Here is a 17,814-nt window from a genome sequence, read left to right on the forward strand (position 1 = left end):
GTAGGGCGGGTGGCGACAGCGACACTCACCTGGTCAGTGCACCAGTACCAGGTGGCCATGATGGTCAGACCGAAGGTCATCCCAGTCCACGGGAGGTCCCCTGTGTGGGGGTCTCGGAACATGTGCATAGCGTCTGCACGGGGCAGGTGGCAGGTCGTGTTTGCGATGGTCCTGGATGGGACGGCCTGGGCGTAGGCTGCCGCCAGCTGCTCATAGCCGCCGATCTGGTCAAAGGCTGGAGGAGTCGGGGTGGGACGGGGACGGGCTGGTGGCCGATGGCCCTGTCTCCGGGCCCCCACTTCCCGATGCGCCAAACTTGACTTTTTCCCATCCACCTTTCCCAGTGTCTGGAGAGGCGTGGAGGGTAGAGGGTTTTCCAGAACAGGGGAATTCAAATGACTATTTTATTTGTATTTAAAAATAATACTATTAAATGAGCATTTTGCACGTGGACACCACAGTGTCCTCTTGGCCCCCGGACGCCTGTTGGCCTCGGGCAGGGGTTCTCTGCCAAGCTTCAGACTGTCGAATCAAGGAAGCAAAAGTATTTTTTCTTGGCATTGGAGGACCTTCCCGGGGAGTCTAAAAGTGTTAAAGTCCTGACCTGGGGCTCCTAAAGGATGTGATTTTGGCAGAGCTGAGGATGGCTGGCACGTAGCACTGAGAACAGAAACAAGTCCCAGAAGGGACGAGGGCATGACCAAAGCCACATGGCCCACCGGCCGGGGCTCGAGCCAGAAGTCTTTCCTCTCGAGGCCAGAGCACATTCACTCCCTCACTGTTCCTGTCTACCTCAGAGTCAGGGCCCTGTGTGGCCAAACCCTGGCCCATCTGCGGCTTTTGCCGTGTCTGTAACCACCCCTCCCGTCCAGGCTGGGCCCGGCTGCCTGGGTCCCTCTCCTGCAGTGGGGTCTCCCCCCTGGTCTGAAAGCAAGCAGGTACACAAAGTCTGGATACAGGAAAATCCCTAGTCTCACCTGCAAGCCCCTCTCCCCTGCCTTTCCCAAGCAGGAAGCCTGCTCCCGGACTCTAGGCCCCCGGCCTCATTGCTGCCTGGAGCCCAGGCCGGGCCGGGTACTCAGAGCAAACGTACAAACACTATACAAAGATCGGAAGTTACCAGGCTAGAGGATCCTACAGTCTGAGTCTGGAGGAGGCTTTAAAGGCCTCTGTTCACCCTCTGTGGGATCCTCCTGGCTCTGATTGCATACTTCCCAGGACGGGGAGTTCACTACCTATTTATTGAGGGAGCCCTCTGAGCTTCCTCCGGGTTCCCTGACCAGTATCACCGAGCTGTCTAAACCCTCTTCTCTCCTCCCCTGCCATCGGCCAGCAACCCGTAGCAGCACTTCTTGGGATTATGCACATGATTTTAAACAGTTGGAGCCCATCAATGCCCTGGCAGAGTCCTGATTGTGTGCGCACCTGCCCTCGGCCCTATTTCACCATCTGGTCCTGAGCCAGGGCAGGTGCCGTGGCCCTGCATTCTTGAGTCCCTTCCACACCAGACCGGAGCCGGCCCGGAGCTGGTGACAAGTGGCAGCTGGGCGACAGGTGGGAAAGGAACACACAGCCTCTGTCACCCAGGGGAAGCTGACGGGCTGACCGCCTCATGGCTCGACCTTGTGAGTCCACCACCCCCTCCTCCCCGCCCAGTGCTGGCACCTGGGTCCTAACAGGGCGGACCCCCAAAAGCGCTGGCTGCGGGGGGCTACCCCTCACCTTTGACGGTCAGGATGACGGCCCCCACCACCATGATGAGCGTTTGCAGGGCGTCCGTGTAGATCACAGCAGCCAAACCCCCTGTGGGTAGAAAAAAGGGAGCTGGAGAAAGCTGTGCCCCGAGGGAGCAGGGACGGCTGTTCCACGTACGTGTCCCCTGCCCTCTCACAGGTGGGTGAGCTGTGGACCGCTCAGCTGGGCCGGCGGAGCCCGATTCAAATCTCCGCCGGCCAGGCTGTGCGGGGAGGTGGCCCCCCGGCTCCCGCCCACCTCTCAGGCCCCTGCACACCTCTGCCCGGCCACGTGGACACCCGGGCTGGCGGTCAGGTCCTCTGTCCGCGGGCCCCCGCCCGACCCCCGCGAGGGCGCCGTACCTGCGATGGTGTACAGGGCCGTGATGGCGAGCATGAGGGTGGTGGAGAGGTAGAAGTTCCAGCCCAGACAGATGTGCACAAAGAGGGCCCCTGCGTACAGGTCGATCTGCGGGAGGGGAGAGGAAGTTGTGCGGAGGCCCGAGGTGACCGCAGGACTCAGGGCACCGCTCACTCGACGTGCGGCCTCAGTGCCCCGTGGACATGGAGGGAGAGACGCCCCACGCACACACCCACCGGCGCTGCTGGGAGGGCGGGAGGGGGTCGTGGCCGTGGACGAGCGGTTGTGCAGGGGATGCTGCTGATTTAATAAAGTCCCGAGTGGCCGATGTCCACCAAGGAGCAGTGTTGTTATTGAGTCTGGCCCCTGCCTGGAGATGTAAAGGAGGAGCCCTGTGTCCTTGGTTCCCAGGGGTCCATGACAAGGAGGAGTCCAGGAGGGCTTCCCGAGGGAGGCCCGAGAAGCCTTACGGGCCTGAAGACACAGATCTGCAGCCTAGGGCTCCAGGCCCATATCCGTTTGGGTGTGCCCCCTATTCTCTGCTCCCCATTAGACAGGCGGCCCTGAAAAAAGACCAGACGTGTTCTGGGGGCAGGCTGGGGGGGGGCAGGGGGGCAGTCTTGCTCACTGCCCTCCGGTGGGGTTGGAACTGAAGCCAGGACCACGTCTCGGGCCAAGGCTGGTCCCCAGAGGCTGCACTGGATACAGACGCTGCCATTCCAGACCCTGGGGCAGCCTATGGGGCTGGAGTCCTAGTCCTGGGGTGAGCCTCACACCCCTAATTCTACCCCCACCCCCATACTGTACTGGGAGCCCAGGGAAGGAGGGCAGGACTGTCCTGTGAGCTCAAGGGGGCTCCACCCTGCCAGGTTTCCAAATGTGCCATTCTGGGCTTGCTCAGTTCGGGGGAGATGACCTGAAATACCACCTTTGGGGCCAACAGCCTCCCGAGAAGGTTGAGCGAGGCTGCGTGGGACCAGGGGGCATGGGGTCCCTTCGAACTACTGCAGTGCCTGGCCCGACATCCAGCTGACCAGCACGGGTCAGTCGGTCTTGTGGACCCCCGGTTCCCCCAGGCTCCAAGCCTTAAGGACACAGAGCCCCGGCCGAGCCCGGGTGTCACTCCAGAGCCTGTGTTCCCTGTCCCTCTCCCTCCAGGCCCCTCCTTTACCCTCCCTTGGAGAGACCAGCCAGTGGGGACTCTGACAAGGTGCTTTGAGGAGATCGGCAGCCTGTCACTCTGGTCCCTAGCTTTGGTGGTGTGTGAGTGTGTGTGTGTGTGTGTGTGCATTCATACGTGTGTCTACCTCCAGCTCAAGGAGAGAAGCCCAGGGTTGTGAATATCAGAGCAGGAAGGACTCTTCAAGCCCCCTCCCCCATCAGACCAGAGGAGACACAGAAGCCTGGGGAGGGGACGGACTTCCCCGGGGCCAGGCTCCAACAGGTATCAGAGACTGGAGTTGCCAGGTGAATGGGGAACAAGAGGTCTCTAGAAAGCAGCAGCCCCTTCTTCCCGCCTGCTCATCCTCCTGCCACCCAAGACCCCTCTCCGCACCCAGGCCGCCCTCAGAGCAGAGCCCTGATCTGTGTGGCTGGCCTTCAGGCCCCGGCCACTCATCTCTAAGCCCAGGTGACTCTGGCCACACCAGACTGGCCACCATTCCAGGCCCAGCACGTCACGGCCTCCAGGCCTTGGTTGGCCAGGTCCCTGTGCCTTGGGGCTGCCCAGTCCGCGGGCTCTGTCTTCCAGAACTATCTTCTCCGACGCCCTGCTCCCCTAACCTCTACTCCTCAGGGACTCCCGTCTGGGGCGGTGGGCCGCGAGGAGCCATGAGGACTTGGACAATGTCAGGAGCAGTACAGGCCAAAGTGTGGTGGTGGGACTCAGCCGCTGTCCTCACTCCAGGACCCTGCACGGCATCCAGCAACAGCCTGTGCTGCAGCGAATATGAGATTGCCTACAGGCTCCCGGGGAGTAACCCCCCGACTAGGAACTTTAGACGGCACCCAGCCCGACTGGACCTCCCCTTCTGCAGCCCGAGCCCGGTCTCTTGGGGGCCCAGGAGAGCTGCGGCCTCGTAGAAGCTAAGAGCCCTAAACTGTGTCCCTGATCACATGGCTTCGTGGAGGTCATGCCGCCTCCTGGGCCTTGGTGGCTCTTATCTGGAAAATGGGTAAGCAGATATGGAGACGGGCACAGGGGCAGGCCCAGCCTCCTCCATCCCTCTACAGAGCCCTGCCCTCAGCGGAGGCTGGAGGAAGGGGGGAGCGGGACCTCCAGGGGTGGCCCATCTCCATCGAGGCCACCACTGTTCCTTCAGGGCTCCAGAAACTTCTCACCTTTGCCACACCCCCTGGCACCTGACCCACCGGCCACTGCTGTTGATTCTGTTTCCAAACTACTCCCATGTCTACCCTCTGGCCCATCCCTTGGGAAGCCCCTCCCCGCCTCCTCCTGCACTCAGCTTGTTCAGAGGAAAATCAAGTTCTCTGCATTTCCACCGCGCATGGAATAAAATCCAGCTAGCCAGGCCCAGAGGTCCAGGCGTCGTCCACCAGGCCCCCTCTGCCCCCTTCAGCGCTCACCCCTCCCCGAGCTCCACAGCTCCCTGTGCTCCAGCCTCGCCCCTTCCCTCAGCTGCCGCAAGCCTGGCCTTTCCCACAGAGACCACTCTCTCCAAAGGGAGCCTGCTCTCATCCTTGTAGATTTCAGCCTCGCCTCTGCTTCTTTCAACGACGTTTTTACTGTTATGATTGTATTCGTCTGTTTACTTCTCTGTCTGGAACGCTAAGCTCCCCGAAAGCAGGGAATGTGTTTATCATCCAGTGCTCAGCCAGGGCACACATTATGTATGTCAGGGGTTGGCACACCAGAGACCACAGACCAGATCCAGTCCACACACCTTGGTGTGGAGTTTCTCCCTCCAGCAGCAAATATGAGCAGCTCGTGTGTGTCCTGCAAAGCCAAAACTACTTACTTTCCAGCCCGCCGCAGACAAACTTAGCTGGCCCCTGGCATGTATTTTTTTCATTCAGTCCTATGAGCTATGCCAGGCATGTAGCACTGGGGGCGCATCCATGAACAGAGAGAAGAAAAGAGGGAGGCAGACAATAGACATTCTAAGTGAATTATGCAGACTGTCTTCAGGCCAGAAGATAGTCCGTGTACGGAGAAGAGGGAGAGCGGGGAAGGGGCAGGCCTCACTGAGAAGGTGAAATTTGAAAGACTTGACACAGGTGAGGACGTGAGCCATGTGGATATCCAGGGGAAGAAGGTTCCAGGCAGAGAACACAAGGGCAAAGGCCCTGAGGCAGGGTCACGTCTGGTGTGTTCATGGATGTGCAAGGAAGCCAGTGTGGCTGCAATGATGTGTGTGACAGAAGAGGGACAGGTGAGGTTAGCAGGGTAGCAGGGGCCCCATCTTGGAGGATCTTGAGCCTTTGCTCCAAGTGGCCTAGGGTATTGTGCCCCATTTCTCTATTTTCCAGAGGTTAAATGACTAGCCCAGGGCCACGCAGTGATGGGCCTCAGTGGCCCCTGACCCCATCTGAGGGTCGGGGTGGTGATCCCCGCAACCTGCCATCGAATGTTCTCTGCACACCAGCATCCCCACCCGAGGGATGACAGCAGGTGAGCCCTGCGGTCTCTGTCAGGACAGGCTGCAGCTGGGGTGGGTGCTGAACGCACAGACACCCGGGGCATTCGCAGGGCTCCGCCCAGTGAGGTCAGGGCCTCTGGGGGCCAGCTGGGCGCACGCACTTCAAACAGTTTCAGCCCAAAGCCATCAGCCAAGGCGTCCCCGGTCCTGCCCAAACCAAGCCGGGCAATTAGCGTTCCTCCCGCTTCCCTCTCGGCCTCATCCGGAAGCCCAGCATTGGCGTTGGAGCCCCAGCCTTGACGTCAGTGGGTTGCTTTCCATTTTATAGGAGGGTAAGTCCACTCATCTCCCTTCACAGTGTGGAGTTTGAAGTGCCAAGTCCTGGCTGCCTCGGTGCAGCAGAGCAGCGGCCGGGGGCCCCCCCGGGGACTGGGAGGCTGGGAGACAGAGGCCTGGGTTCTTTGGTCTCCGCCTGACTCACCATGACCTTGAGCTAGTCACCGTCACTCTCTGGGCCTCAACGGCCTCATCTGCACACAGGGGTTGCAGGATGAGATTGTCTGTAAGGACCTTCCCTCTGAACCCTCCTTCCTTCTGGAATCCCACGCAAGCCACCCCGACATTTGAGGTGCGCTTTCTGCCCTTACCCTTCCAGGGGGACCGGGTCCAGGCTCCCAAGGGAAAAGAGGCCTGGGGTGCCCACTAGGGAGGCACCCCAATACCAGGAGGCCGCCGCCAGGGGTCAGCTTCTCGAAGGAGTTGACCGGCCACGGGATGGGCTCCCTGTGGCCGCTGAACCGCCAGAGACCATGAAGGCTCTCAGCGCCCCCTAGTGGGCAGTCCTGGTTCACCTCCGCGCTGGCCCAGGGAAGCCATCCAGGCTGACCCCCAGGCTCCCACCAGTGACCTCTCATAGCGAGAACCCTGAACGCCCTCATATCTAGACCCAGGGCAAAGCAGAAGTCAGAAGGCCTGCTTTCTGCCCCCAACCATGCCAGCTGCCCAACCCTTCTGGAAGCCCTCGTCACGCTATCCCAGACTCAACTGTGTGGGCAAATCATTGTCCCTCTCTGGGCCTCAGTTTCCCCAGCTGTTGAACAAGAGACAGATGAGAGGATGTCAGGTGTGTCTGAGGGGCCCTCAGAACAGGGATGATTCCAGGCGATGCTGGCGGGATGCTGGGAGTTGGAGGGGGGGGCAGCTCACCGATATCTTGGTGAAGACAGACAGCAGCAGAGACAGGATAGACAGGTACATGCAAATCCGCTGGCCTCCGTAGCGCTTCTGAATATATTCAGGCATGGTGACGATCTGGGGAGGCACAGGGGGCAGGAACTAAGCACTCCCCCGAGATCACACCCAGCTGTCAGGGCCCAGAGCTTCTCAAGGGCAAGGCCAGACCCACATACTCATTACCATCCCACAACTGGGGACGGTGACTAGGGACAGAGGCACAAGTCTGAAGGCTGTGGTGACAAATCCGGATGAGCTACTGACGCGACTTGATGGGGAAGGACTGGGAGAGATCCAGGGAATGGAAACCACTGGATTCAATGGCTGCCCAGTGGGGCGGAAGGAGTGGGCAGAGTCAGGGACAGTGTCGCCCAGGTGTGTGCTTGGGTGGAGGGAGCATCACCCCCCAGATGCGGCGAGCAGGGGCCTTGGAAACCAGCAGACATGGCTCCCAGGCTGAGGGCCTCGGGAACGTGTCTTCATGAGTTGACAGGAACGTTAGTTGGCCTAAGAAGAAACGCAGCCCTGGGAGCAGTGGGCTGGCTCTACCACGTGAAGCCGGGGTTCCTGTTCATCAGCATCACCAAGCCAGGGGAGCAAGGCCCCGATGCAGGCGAGGCCACCCTGAGTCCCCGGGAGTAGACTCACCTCCGAGGAGATGTAGATGGGCACGAACACCCATGCCAGGGCCAGCAGCACATATGTGGCCTGAGGGGGACAGGGACAGAGTGAGGACGGCAGTCCCCAGCTCCCACAGACCCTGCATCCGGGCCCAGCGGACTGGAGACCTGACCCGCCAGAGAACCTGAAGAGGGGAAGAATTTGCCTCTTCCTCCCTCTGTGGCCAAGGCTAAGCTCCCTATCCAGCACTCTGAAGGCCATCCATCCCCGGGAACAACCCCCGTCTAGACACTGGCTGCCCTGAGTGGCCAAGGGCAGAACCCACTGGAGCCCTATCAAGGTCTCTGCACCTTTCAAGGTCTCTGCACCCTCCCGCAGCTGCGTCCACCCCTGCCTGCTTACATTCCACTCGAAGCCCGCCACGGCCAGGCCCCCGGCCGCACCCGAGCCCGCCAGTCCAATAAAGAGGCCCGAGCCCTCGCTGCTGGCAAAGAGAGAGGCTCCAATCTGGAGGACAGAGGGGAAAAAGAATCAGCAGAGGCAGCCGCCCCCACCAGACGCCAAAGCCAATTCCCGGCACCCCATCCCGACGCTCCCAGCTTGGGGGCCCCTTGCCAGCCTCAACCTGCCCCATCGCTGGGCCCCCCCACCCACCCCGGGCGGTGACCTTGGGCGAGGAAGACACACAAAGTGACCGCAGGGATGAGCCCCTAGGCAGCACCTGCATCCGGGATCAGATGCGGGGCAGGGGGAGAGAACACTCACCGGCCACCAGGTCATGTCCCGGCCCGCCAGGAAGTAGCCTCTCACCGTGTTCCTGCTGGCCCGGCATGAAGACTGCAAGAACAGAGGCAGAAAGGAGCTCAGCAGGTGTTCGAACAAAACTCATGCCTGAATGTTCACAGCAGCCAAAAAAGGTGGAAACAACCCAGACGCTCAACGACTGATTAACACAACGTGGTCTATCCGTACGACAGAATATTACCCAACCCTCAGAAGGCATGAAGTTCTGACACCTGCTACAGCACGATGGCCCTCGAGAACATTCTGCTAAGTAAAAGGAGTCAGACACAAAAGGCCACATATTGTATGATTCCGTCTATATGAAATGTCCAGGACAGGTGGATCCACGGAGGCAGGAAGTAGATTAGTGGTTTCCAGGGGCCGAGGAGAGAGGGCAAGGGGCAATGATTGCTAATAGGTATGGGGTTTCCTTTCGGGGTGATGAAAAAGTTTCGGAAGCAGATACAGGTAATGGTTGTAAAACAGAATGAATGTACTAGATACCTCTGAGTTATACAGTTTAAAATGGTTTCATGGGGCGCCTGAGTGGCGCAGTCGGTTAAGCGTCCGACTTCAGCCAGGTCACGATCTCGCGGTCCGCGAGTTCAAGCCCCGTGTCGGGCTCTGGGCTGATGGCTCAGAGCCTGGAGCCTGTTTCCGATTCTGTGTCTCCCTCTCTCTCTGCCCCTCCCCCGTTCATGCTCTGTCTCTCTCTGTCCCAAAAATAAATAAATGTTGAAAAAAAAAAATTAAAAGAAAAAAAATTAAAAAAAAATAAAAAAATGGATGTGAGGGCGATCTGGCTGCGACATCTGTCACCCCATTGATCACCAGGGTTGATTCGGCTGATCTGGCTGGCTAGGCGGGTGTCCCCTTCCTCCCTCACCGCTCCATGTGCGTCCCTCCCGAAGCTGCGCGCTCGGTCGAAGAGGACGACCTTCCCCGATAGAGGAGGACCGTTCTTCGGTCAAGGGTATACGAGTAGCTGCGCTCCCCTGCTAGAACCTCCAAACAAGCTCTCAAGGTCCATTTGTAGGAGAACGTAGGGTAGTCAAGCTTCCAAGACTCCAGACACATCCAAATGAGGCGCTGCACGTGGCAGTCTGCCTTTCTTTAAAAAAGAAAAAAAAAAAAAAAAAAAAAAAAAAGAAAAAAAAAAAGAAAAAAATAAAATGGTTTCAATGGTGAATTTCATATGATCTGAAATTACATCAATGAAACAGAAAGGACAGAGGGAACCAGAATCTTATCCACAGCCTTCCACCCCAGCTCCTGGGCCCCGTGGTCCCGTTCCTTCCCTTCACTCATTTCCAGACTGCTCTGGACCATGGCCCAAGCCCCCGGTGGCTCCCCGCTGGCTCCCCGCTGGCCCCCCACTGGGGGAGGGATGGACACACCAGGGAGCTGGGGGCCATGAGCACGGCTGACTGTCGCCGTTGACTAAGACGCCCTGTGCTGGGCCAAGACGGGATCCTCCCCACTTCTTATCCCAGACCCGCCAAACTGCCTCAGGGCAGTTACTGTAGCCTTACAGGTCAAAGTCTAAGTTTTGATCATTCCACAGTGCGTAACTAAACTGAGATTTTTTTTTTTCTAAGATTTCTAGTTTTAAGTAATCTCTACCCCCAATGTGGGGTTCGAACTTACAAGCCCAAGATCAAGCGTTGCGTGCTCTGACTGAGACAGCCAGGTGCCCTGAAGCTGAGATTTTTGCCTCTTGATGAGGACTTTGAGCTAAGGATTTTGAGAGCCTTTGGGCCTTGATTTCTAACTTCTAGTATTCTAATCTCTGATACATTTCGAAGAATTATCACTCAAGTATTCTTGCATACCTTTTGTGTTGGTGGGAGTATAGAGTTTTGTGCTCCATAATATAATTAAAAATCTGAAATCAGAATGCCTGGGAGCAAATCCTGGCCGCTCTGCTTCCTGTGTATGACCTTGGGCAAATTACTTCACCTCTGTGCCTCAGTTTCCTCATCTGTCATGCGGGCCTTCCCTTGCAGGGCTTCTGTGAGGTTTAACGAGTTAATACATGTGACACTCTAACAACAGTGCCTGGTACCTAGTAAGTAAGCCCAATAAAGGTCAGTGATTATATGGGTTTTTCAAGCCCTCAGTGCTATCCGGACAGGAGAAAGTGAATAGATGTGAACTTGAGGACAGAAGAAATTTGAAAAGAGGGACCCTGGAGGTATATTTAGGTATATATTTTGCATTCCTTTCTCCCAACATATATATCCTAACCTAAGACTGAATCACAAAGTATCGATCAATATACAGGCCTCTTTCTACCTGACTTTAATTGCCGCCCCCCTCCTCCCACCAGATTCAAGATGATTCACCTGAATTGTCTGCATGTGACATTCAAAGCTTTGGATATGGCTCCTGCTTGCCTCTCTCCCACCCCATCTTCCATCACTTTCTGTGAGCTGTGACCCAGCCATATTGAATACAGTAGTATCTGAAGACTCTCACGGTCTTGGCCAGGATGGCCACGTCCAGCTTTGTGGGCTGCGCACTGTGCAACTTCCACAGCAGCTCTGTTCTTAGCCCGGGATTTTTCCAAACATGTCCTTTCAGCTTTCAGGGATGTGGTAGGCGCGGCCAATTGCCTCCTTCTTGCCCCTTCCCTTCCTAAAGGGGTCTCATTTTTCCTAGCAATTGGCCTGAGTGGCCCCGGCCCAGTCTCCAATTCCAGGAGTCCTGAGTCATCTAAGCCATGGAGACTATCACATTCCTTAGCTGCCGAACCTGGTTCAGGACAGTTGTGGACTTAAGCTGGGATTGCTCCTGGCCTCCTGGGAGGCGGAGGAAGAAGCTGGGACTCTGAGGGTGCTGGCAGCCATGTTCACCCAGTTAATATTCACCGAGTGCCCCTCTGTGGCAGAGTTGGTCCCAAGTGCTTTACCTTTATGAGGTGTTTAGTCTTTTTTTTATATATAGTTTTATTTTTAAAAAATTCTTTGGGGCGCCTGGGTGGCTCAGTCAGTTAAGCGTCCGACTTCAGCTCAGGTCACGATCTCGCGGTCCGTGAGTTCAAGCCCCACTTCGGGCTCTGGGCTGATGGCTCAGAGCCTGGACCCTGCTTCCGATTCTGTGTCTCCCTCTCTCTCTGCCCCTCCCCCGTTCATGCTCTTTCTCTCTCTGTCTCAAAAATAAATAAACATTAAAAAAATTTTTTTTAATTAAAACAAAATTTTTTAAGTTTTTAATTTAATTAATTTATTTTTTAACATTTATTCATTTTTGAGAGACAGAGAGATCGTGAGCAGGGGAGGGGCAGAGAGAGAGAGACACACACAGAATCCGAAGCAGGCTCCAGGCTCCGAGCTGTCAGCACAGAGCCCGATGTGGGGCTCAAACCCACGAACTGTGAGATCAGGACCTGAGCCAAAGTCAGACGCTTAACTGACTGAGCCACCCAAGTGTCCCTAAAAAAAATTTTTTAATGTTTATTTTTGAGAGAGAGAGAGAGAACAGGGAAGTGGCAGAGAGAGGGGGAGACACAGATGCAGAATCCGAAGCAGGCTCCAAGCTCTGAGCTGTCAGCACAGAGCCTGACACGGGGCTCAAACCCACGAACCATGAGATCATGACCTGAGCCAAAAATCAAGAGACAAACGCTCAACCGACTGAGCCACCCAGGTGCCCCGAGGTGTTAGTCTTTGCGGCAGCCCCATGAAGTACGTACTGTGACCATCTTCGTATTACCAATGAGAAAGTCAAGGCTTTCACAGATGAAAGTGGCTAGTAAGTGATGGAGTCAGGATTTGAACCCAGGCTAACCAGACAGGCTGGGCATCTCACCTCTGTGAGGGAAACTGGACTCAGGACAATGCCACACATGCATGGGAGGCTGAGAAAATCAGCGACAGCCCTGATGATACTCTGGAAACCCCTGGATCCTACCGTACCTGAAGCCTTCACTATTGCTGGACTTTTCAGAATGGACGTCATTATATTTCCTTCATTGTTCAAGCTCATCTGATACAGGTTTTCGGTCCCTTACTCACAGATACCCTAAGAGATGCAAAAGCTCAGCCCAAGGTCGCTTGTAACGCCTCCTTAAAGGCCCTCCCCTGGGTTCTCCTAAACCCACTGTCAGCACCTTTGCAGGTGCACCTGCCCAGACCAGCCCAGCTTGTTCCATCTGCTTTTGGGTGATGAACGCCTACATCTGACCCCCTGTGGGATCCTGCTCCAGGGTGTACTCCTTGAGTGGCTCTGTTCTTTTCTGCCTGTGCTCACAGCCCTGTGGCCTTGGAGGGGCAGGGTGGAGCTCCCACAGCCCCGCTGCACACAGCACCAGTCTGCAGGGGAAGGCTGAGCTGGGAGGGGGCGAGTCCTGGGCAGCAAGGCTGATGGGCCGTGTCACTGGGTGGCAAAGGGCCTGGCCTCAGATACCCAAAACATTTTCTTACGTGAGTAAATCCTCCCACCCACACTGGCTGGGGAGGCCTTCTCTCCCTCCTCTTCCCTCTCTCTCCCCTCCTCTTCCCTCTTTAGGTCTTGCTGACCTCTGGCCCTCTGGCTTAAATCAGCGGCCAGGGAAGACAACATAGGGATACTCATTCTCCTCCAGTAGATAAAGACCATGTGTCAGCACTCAGGGCTGCTGGCCCGGGCACTGCTGGGGACAAGAAGGACGAGCCTGACTTCTGCAAACCCACAGCTGGTTTCTGTGTTCACGTCCTCACCAGAAAGGCCTCCAAGGTCAGCATTATGAGTACACAGGAGGGACCCCTCCCCTATGTACTGGGACCTGGGGTTCGCTGGGGAGGTCCCAGACCCCAGAGCGCTGGGGTTCATCTGTAAATGGGGCTGGCCTTTGCCCCGGGGCTGTGGGGACCAGGTGCCGAGCACAGTGCCTGCCTAGCAGGACCCTCACTACCACTGGAGTCTGTGATGGCCTGAATCACTTCTCTTTCCTATAGAAAGTGAGAGAAACTCGCTTAGGAACTAGGCTAGGCTGGTGGACAGGGAGCTTTTTTTTTTTAAGGTTTTATTTTTATTTTTGAGAGACAGTGCAAGCAGGGGAGGATGAGAGTGGGGGGCGGGGGGAGACAGAGGATCCAAAGGAGGCTCTGTGATGACAGCAGCGAGCCGGATGCAGGGCTTGAACTCAGCAAGTGGGAGATCACGACCTGAGCTGAAGTGGGACGCTCAAATCACGGAGCCGCCCGGGCGCCCCGGACACAGAGCTTTTAAAAGTAAAGATCCCCAGGCTCCGTGTGCCTCTCCCCTCCTCTGAACAGACCATGAGCCCATCTGACATGGGGGAGACAGAGGCCAAGAAGGCGATGAGCCGTGCCGGGCCCCCAGCTTGTCCGCACAGACGCTCAGTGAACTTCCCGCGAAGCCTGCCTGTTACAGAGAGGCCCTCCTCCTCCTCACTTTGTAGACTGAGAAGCCACTGCCCAAAGAGAAGGGGGCTTGGTCAAGGTCCCAGATGAATCTACCCCAGGGCTGGGAAGAGGGCCCCGGGGGACACCCGGCCTCCAGGGGACACGATACAGATGCCTCAAGGACCTGCCAGCCCAGTTCCCACCCCCCGGTTCCCCCCCTCCCCCGGCTGGCCGCCCACCGCAGGCCTCTCACCCATATGCCCACAGCCAGGTTCAGGGCGAAATACACGGTGATGACGATGAGGTCGGTCACGCTCAGCTGCGGGCTGGGAGCACGGGGGTCGCCGGTGGAGTTGTCCGCCTCCATCCCGAGGCAGGCGCCAGCCCTGAGCAAAAGGAGCTAACTGAGGGCCGAACCGGGTCAGAAAGGGCTTCCCGGCAGGCAATAAATTGATCATTAAACCGAGCACGATGGTGGCATCTCCAGCCCACAATGTGGCCGCGTGCTTGAGAGCGGCTTCAAAGTGCGGCTCGGTGTCCTCCACCCCCCCCCCACACCCCCCCCCCCCGCAGTGGGGAGCAAGTCCCGACCGTGAGAATTGGGGAGAGCTCGAAGGGGGCTGGAGGAGGGGAGCCCCCCTGCACTCAGAGGGGGTTTGGGAAAAATAAAGGGGAGGCCTGGCTGGCTCAGTCAGTAGAGCGTGCGACTCTTAATCTCAGGGTTGTGAGTTAATCTCTGGGCGTGAAGTCTTGTGACTTGACCTGTATTTAATTTGTATAGGAAGCATGGCAGGTGGGGGACAGATGCCTCACCTCCGGGGACATCAGGCAACCATGCCCTGCGGCCATCAGGCCACGAGTAGCCTGAGAGGGTCTTGGAATGGCGACCCCCTGAGTCACGTGGTCCACTTCTAGCCACGACAGACAGTCCCAGCCCCAGAACGTCCCAGTACTGAACAATGAAGTCCTGCTGCCAAATTCTGTGCTTTCTTTATCTAGACTTAGTTGAAACAATCTCAAGCCCCTCATTTGACCATCTGTTCGGGTCCCCGTGGTCCCCTCGGGACATCCACGGAAGGTCACAATATCTAGCAAGTGCCTGCCAGGAGCTGAGGATAATGCTTAGCTTAGGTGATACCATATCGCAGTCAAGGAATGGAGGCCAGGAGGCTGAGCCATCTGTCATTATCTAGCCCCGGAAGGGACCGAGCTGGGATTCAGCTCCAGATCTGACCCCAGAGGCTCCCCATTGGTGGCAGTGAGGGCTCTGACTCCATCTAGGGTCCTAGATGCTTGCTCACTAATTAAGTCATCATGCACAGCCTGGTGGATGTCTCCGACATGGCCCGTGGCTTTGCAAAACATTTGAAGTTTAACCAGGACGCGCAGCTCTTCCAGAAGTGTTAATGAGTGAGCAGCAGCCCCCGGGAACACACTGACCCACAAAACCCAGCTCTGCCTGTTACTTGGTAACTGGAGGTAGACTGTTTAAAGATTACATGCAAAACTAGACAGAGGAGAACAATTAAGTCACTGTTTATAGTAAATTCGGGCGGGCTTAGACTGCCCCCTCCCCAACTACCCTCACCTTCAGTCAACTAGCCTCTCGGATGGTGTTGACTTTCCAAGCCATTGCTGAGAAGCATATCATGAACCAAAAGATCACTTTATACGAGTCAGAAGGACCCAACTGGGTACTGTCCAGATTTTGTAAGCCAGCCGCCTAAAGATAAAGTGGTTGAAAAATAGTATTTGGTCCCCTCTCCTCAGCCTGGGTCTCAGAAGGAAACAAACCACCGAGGGATAAAACCCCCTGCCCTCTGATGAAAGTTCTGGGGAAAAGAGGTCATGAGGAGCACATGGGTGGGGCGGGGAGAGGGTGACAGTGAAGGAGGTGAGAAATTCCACACGTAAGCCCAATCACATTCCATATTCCCACCCCATCCTACCCAACATGACCACATGCAGATCAAACTCTTCTGGCCCAGCTCACCCAGGACAGAATACGGGGCCAGCCTCGCCAAGGAGCCATCTGTATCACACCCTGTAAGCCGCATCTATCCCAAGAGGAAGCCCTGAGCTCATGTTTTCCACTACGACCAACTCCATATCTCTGGACACCAACTGGATGTCCTACAATTTGACTCAACTGTCACTACCTACCTGAGTTACTGCAGACCCCACGGGTTGAGCCCTCAGTCTGCCAGAACTGTGCCCCACCTCAGATGCCAGGTGCAAATCTTAGGCCTCCCGTACTTCTGGCTGACCATCTATAAATGTTGGAAGGTCCCATGATCCCTTTCAAAGATGTCATAATTTGCTAGATGGCTCACAGAACTCAGGGAAACATTTACAATTACCAGTTGATGATAAAGCTTATTATAAAGGATACAGATGAACAGCCAGATGAAGAGGTACATAGAAGTGAGGTCCAGGGACGCCTGGGTGGCTCAGTCGGTTAAGGGTCCGACTTCAGCTCAGGTCATGATCTCGTGGTCCGTGAGTTCGAGCCCTGCGTCGGGCTCTGTGCTAACAGCTCAGAGCCTGGAGCCTGTTTCCGATTCTGTGTCTCCCTCTTTCTCTGCCCCTCCCCCGTTCATGCTCTGTCTCCCTCTGTCTCAAAAATAAATAAACGTTACAAAAAGATTAAAAAAAAAAAAAAAAAAAAAGTGAGGTCCAGAACAGACCAAGTCCATGGGTGTGTTCACCAACCTGTAACTTCCTGAACCCTATTTGTTCTGTAGGGGGTTTTATGTAGGTTTCTTCACCTAGCACGATGGATTCAATCACTGGCCACGGATGATTAACGCAAGGCTAAAAGTTCCAACCCTCGCATCATGCCTTGGTCTTGTCATCAGTTCCCATCTTGAAGCTCTCCAAGGGCCACTGAATTGTACACCTTAAAATGTTGAAAATGTCGTGGGGCACCTGGGTGTCTCCGTCGGTTAACTGTCCAACTCTTTCGGCTCAGGTCATGATCTCACGGTTCAGGAGTTCGAGCCCCACATCAGGCTCCGTGCTGACAGCTCAGAGCCTGGAGCCTGCTTCCGATTCTGTGACTCCCTCTCTCTCTGACCCTCCCCTGCTTGTGCTCTGTTTCTGTCTCTCAAAACATGAATAAATATTTAAAAAAATGTTTTAATGTTGAAAATGTTGAATTTTATGTTATGGGCATGGTACCTTGATAATAAAAAATAGACTTATGGGATTTAGAAGGCTTCAGAGGTCTTGGTATTATGTACAGATGTACTAAACCAAGGTAAAATCCTGTAACCATTAAGAAGTTTCTCTTCAGGGATGCCTGGGTGGCTCAGTCAGTTAAGCTGCTGACTCTTGACCTCGGCTCAGGTCATGATCTTGTGGTTCGTGAGTTTGAGCCATGCATTGGGTTCTATGCTGACAGTGTGGAGCCTCCTTGGAATTCTCTGACTCCCTCTCTCTCTGCTCCTCCCCTGCTCGTGCTCTCTCCCCCCCACCCCACCCCAAAAAAAAAACTTAAAAAAAAAAAAGAAGTTTCTCTTCAAATATGGGTTGCCTGGGTGGCTCGGTTGGCTGAGTGGCCAACTTCAGCTCTGATCATGATCTCGCACTTCCTGAGTTCAAGCCCAGCCTCGGGCTCGCTGCTGTCATCACAGAGCCCACTTCAGATCCTCTGTCCTCCTCTCGCTCTGGCCCTCCCCTGCTTGCACTTTCTCTCTCTCAAAAATAAAGAAGTTTCACCTCAAATAAATAGGGACACAATTATACTTGGGACCTTAATGCCTGACTCCCAACAATGGATAGATCGTCCAGAGAATCAATAAGGAAACAGCAGATTTGAGCAACATTATAGACCAGATGGACCTACCATACACAGAACATTATACTCAACAACAATAGAATACAGATTCTTCTCGAGTGCACATGGAACGTTTTCTAGGGTAGACCATATGCTAGGCCAGACATATGTTAGACAAAACAAATCTTAGCAATTTCAAGAAAACTGAATTCATACCAAGTATCTTCTCTGACCACAAGGGCATGAAACTAGAAATCAATAAGGAGAATACTGAAAAATTCATGAATACGTAGAAATTAAACAACACTCTCCTGAACAACAGTGGATCAAAGAAGACATTAAAGGGGAAATAACAAAC

General features: G+C 55.4%; 1 protein-coding gene across 1 annotated transcript in view; it reads right to left on the reverse strand.

The window, feature by feature from the left end:
* The window catches only part of SLC5A10 (solute carrier family 5 member 10), a 58,864-nt gene extending 44,736 nt beyond the window's left edge, over nucleotides 1-14,128 (reverse strand). The window contains exons 1-8 of the mRNA XM_045487565.1: nucleotides 13,932-14,128; nucleotides 8,313-8,384; nucleotides 7,950-8,054; nucleotides 7,575-7,634; nucleotides 6,900-7,004; nucleotides 2,097-2,202; nucleotides 1,723-1,803; nucleotides 30-235 (exon numbers count right to left, since the gene is read on the reverse strand). Coding sequence (XP_045343521.1) covers nucleotides 30-235; nucleotides 1,723-1,803; nucleotides 2,097-2,202; nucleotides 6,900-7,004; nucleotides 7,575-7,634; nucleotides 7,950-8,054; nucleotides 8,313-8,384; nucleotides 13,932-14,045 — 849 coding nt within the window. The 5' untranslated portion in view covers nucleotides 14,046-14,128. The remainder of the gene's footprint in view (nucleotides 1-29; nucleotides 236-1,722; nucleotides 1,804-2,096; nucleotides 2,203-6,899; nucleotides 7,005-7,574; nucleotides 7,635-7,949; nucleotides 8,055-8,312; nucleotides 8,385-13,931) is intronic.
* Between the last annotated feature and the right edge of the window lie 3,686 nt (nucleotides 14,129-17,814).

This window comes from Leopardus geoffroyi, chromosome E1, assembly GCF_018350155.1.
Source record: "Leopardus geoffroyi isolate Oge1 chromosome E1, O.geoffroyi_Oge1_pat1.0, whole genome shotgun sequence".
In the NCBI taxonomy this organism is placed as follows: domain Eukaryota; kingdom Metazoa; phylum Chordata; class Mammalia; order Carnivora; family Felidae; genus Leopardus; species Leopardus geoffroyi.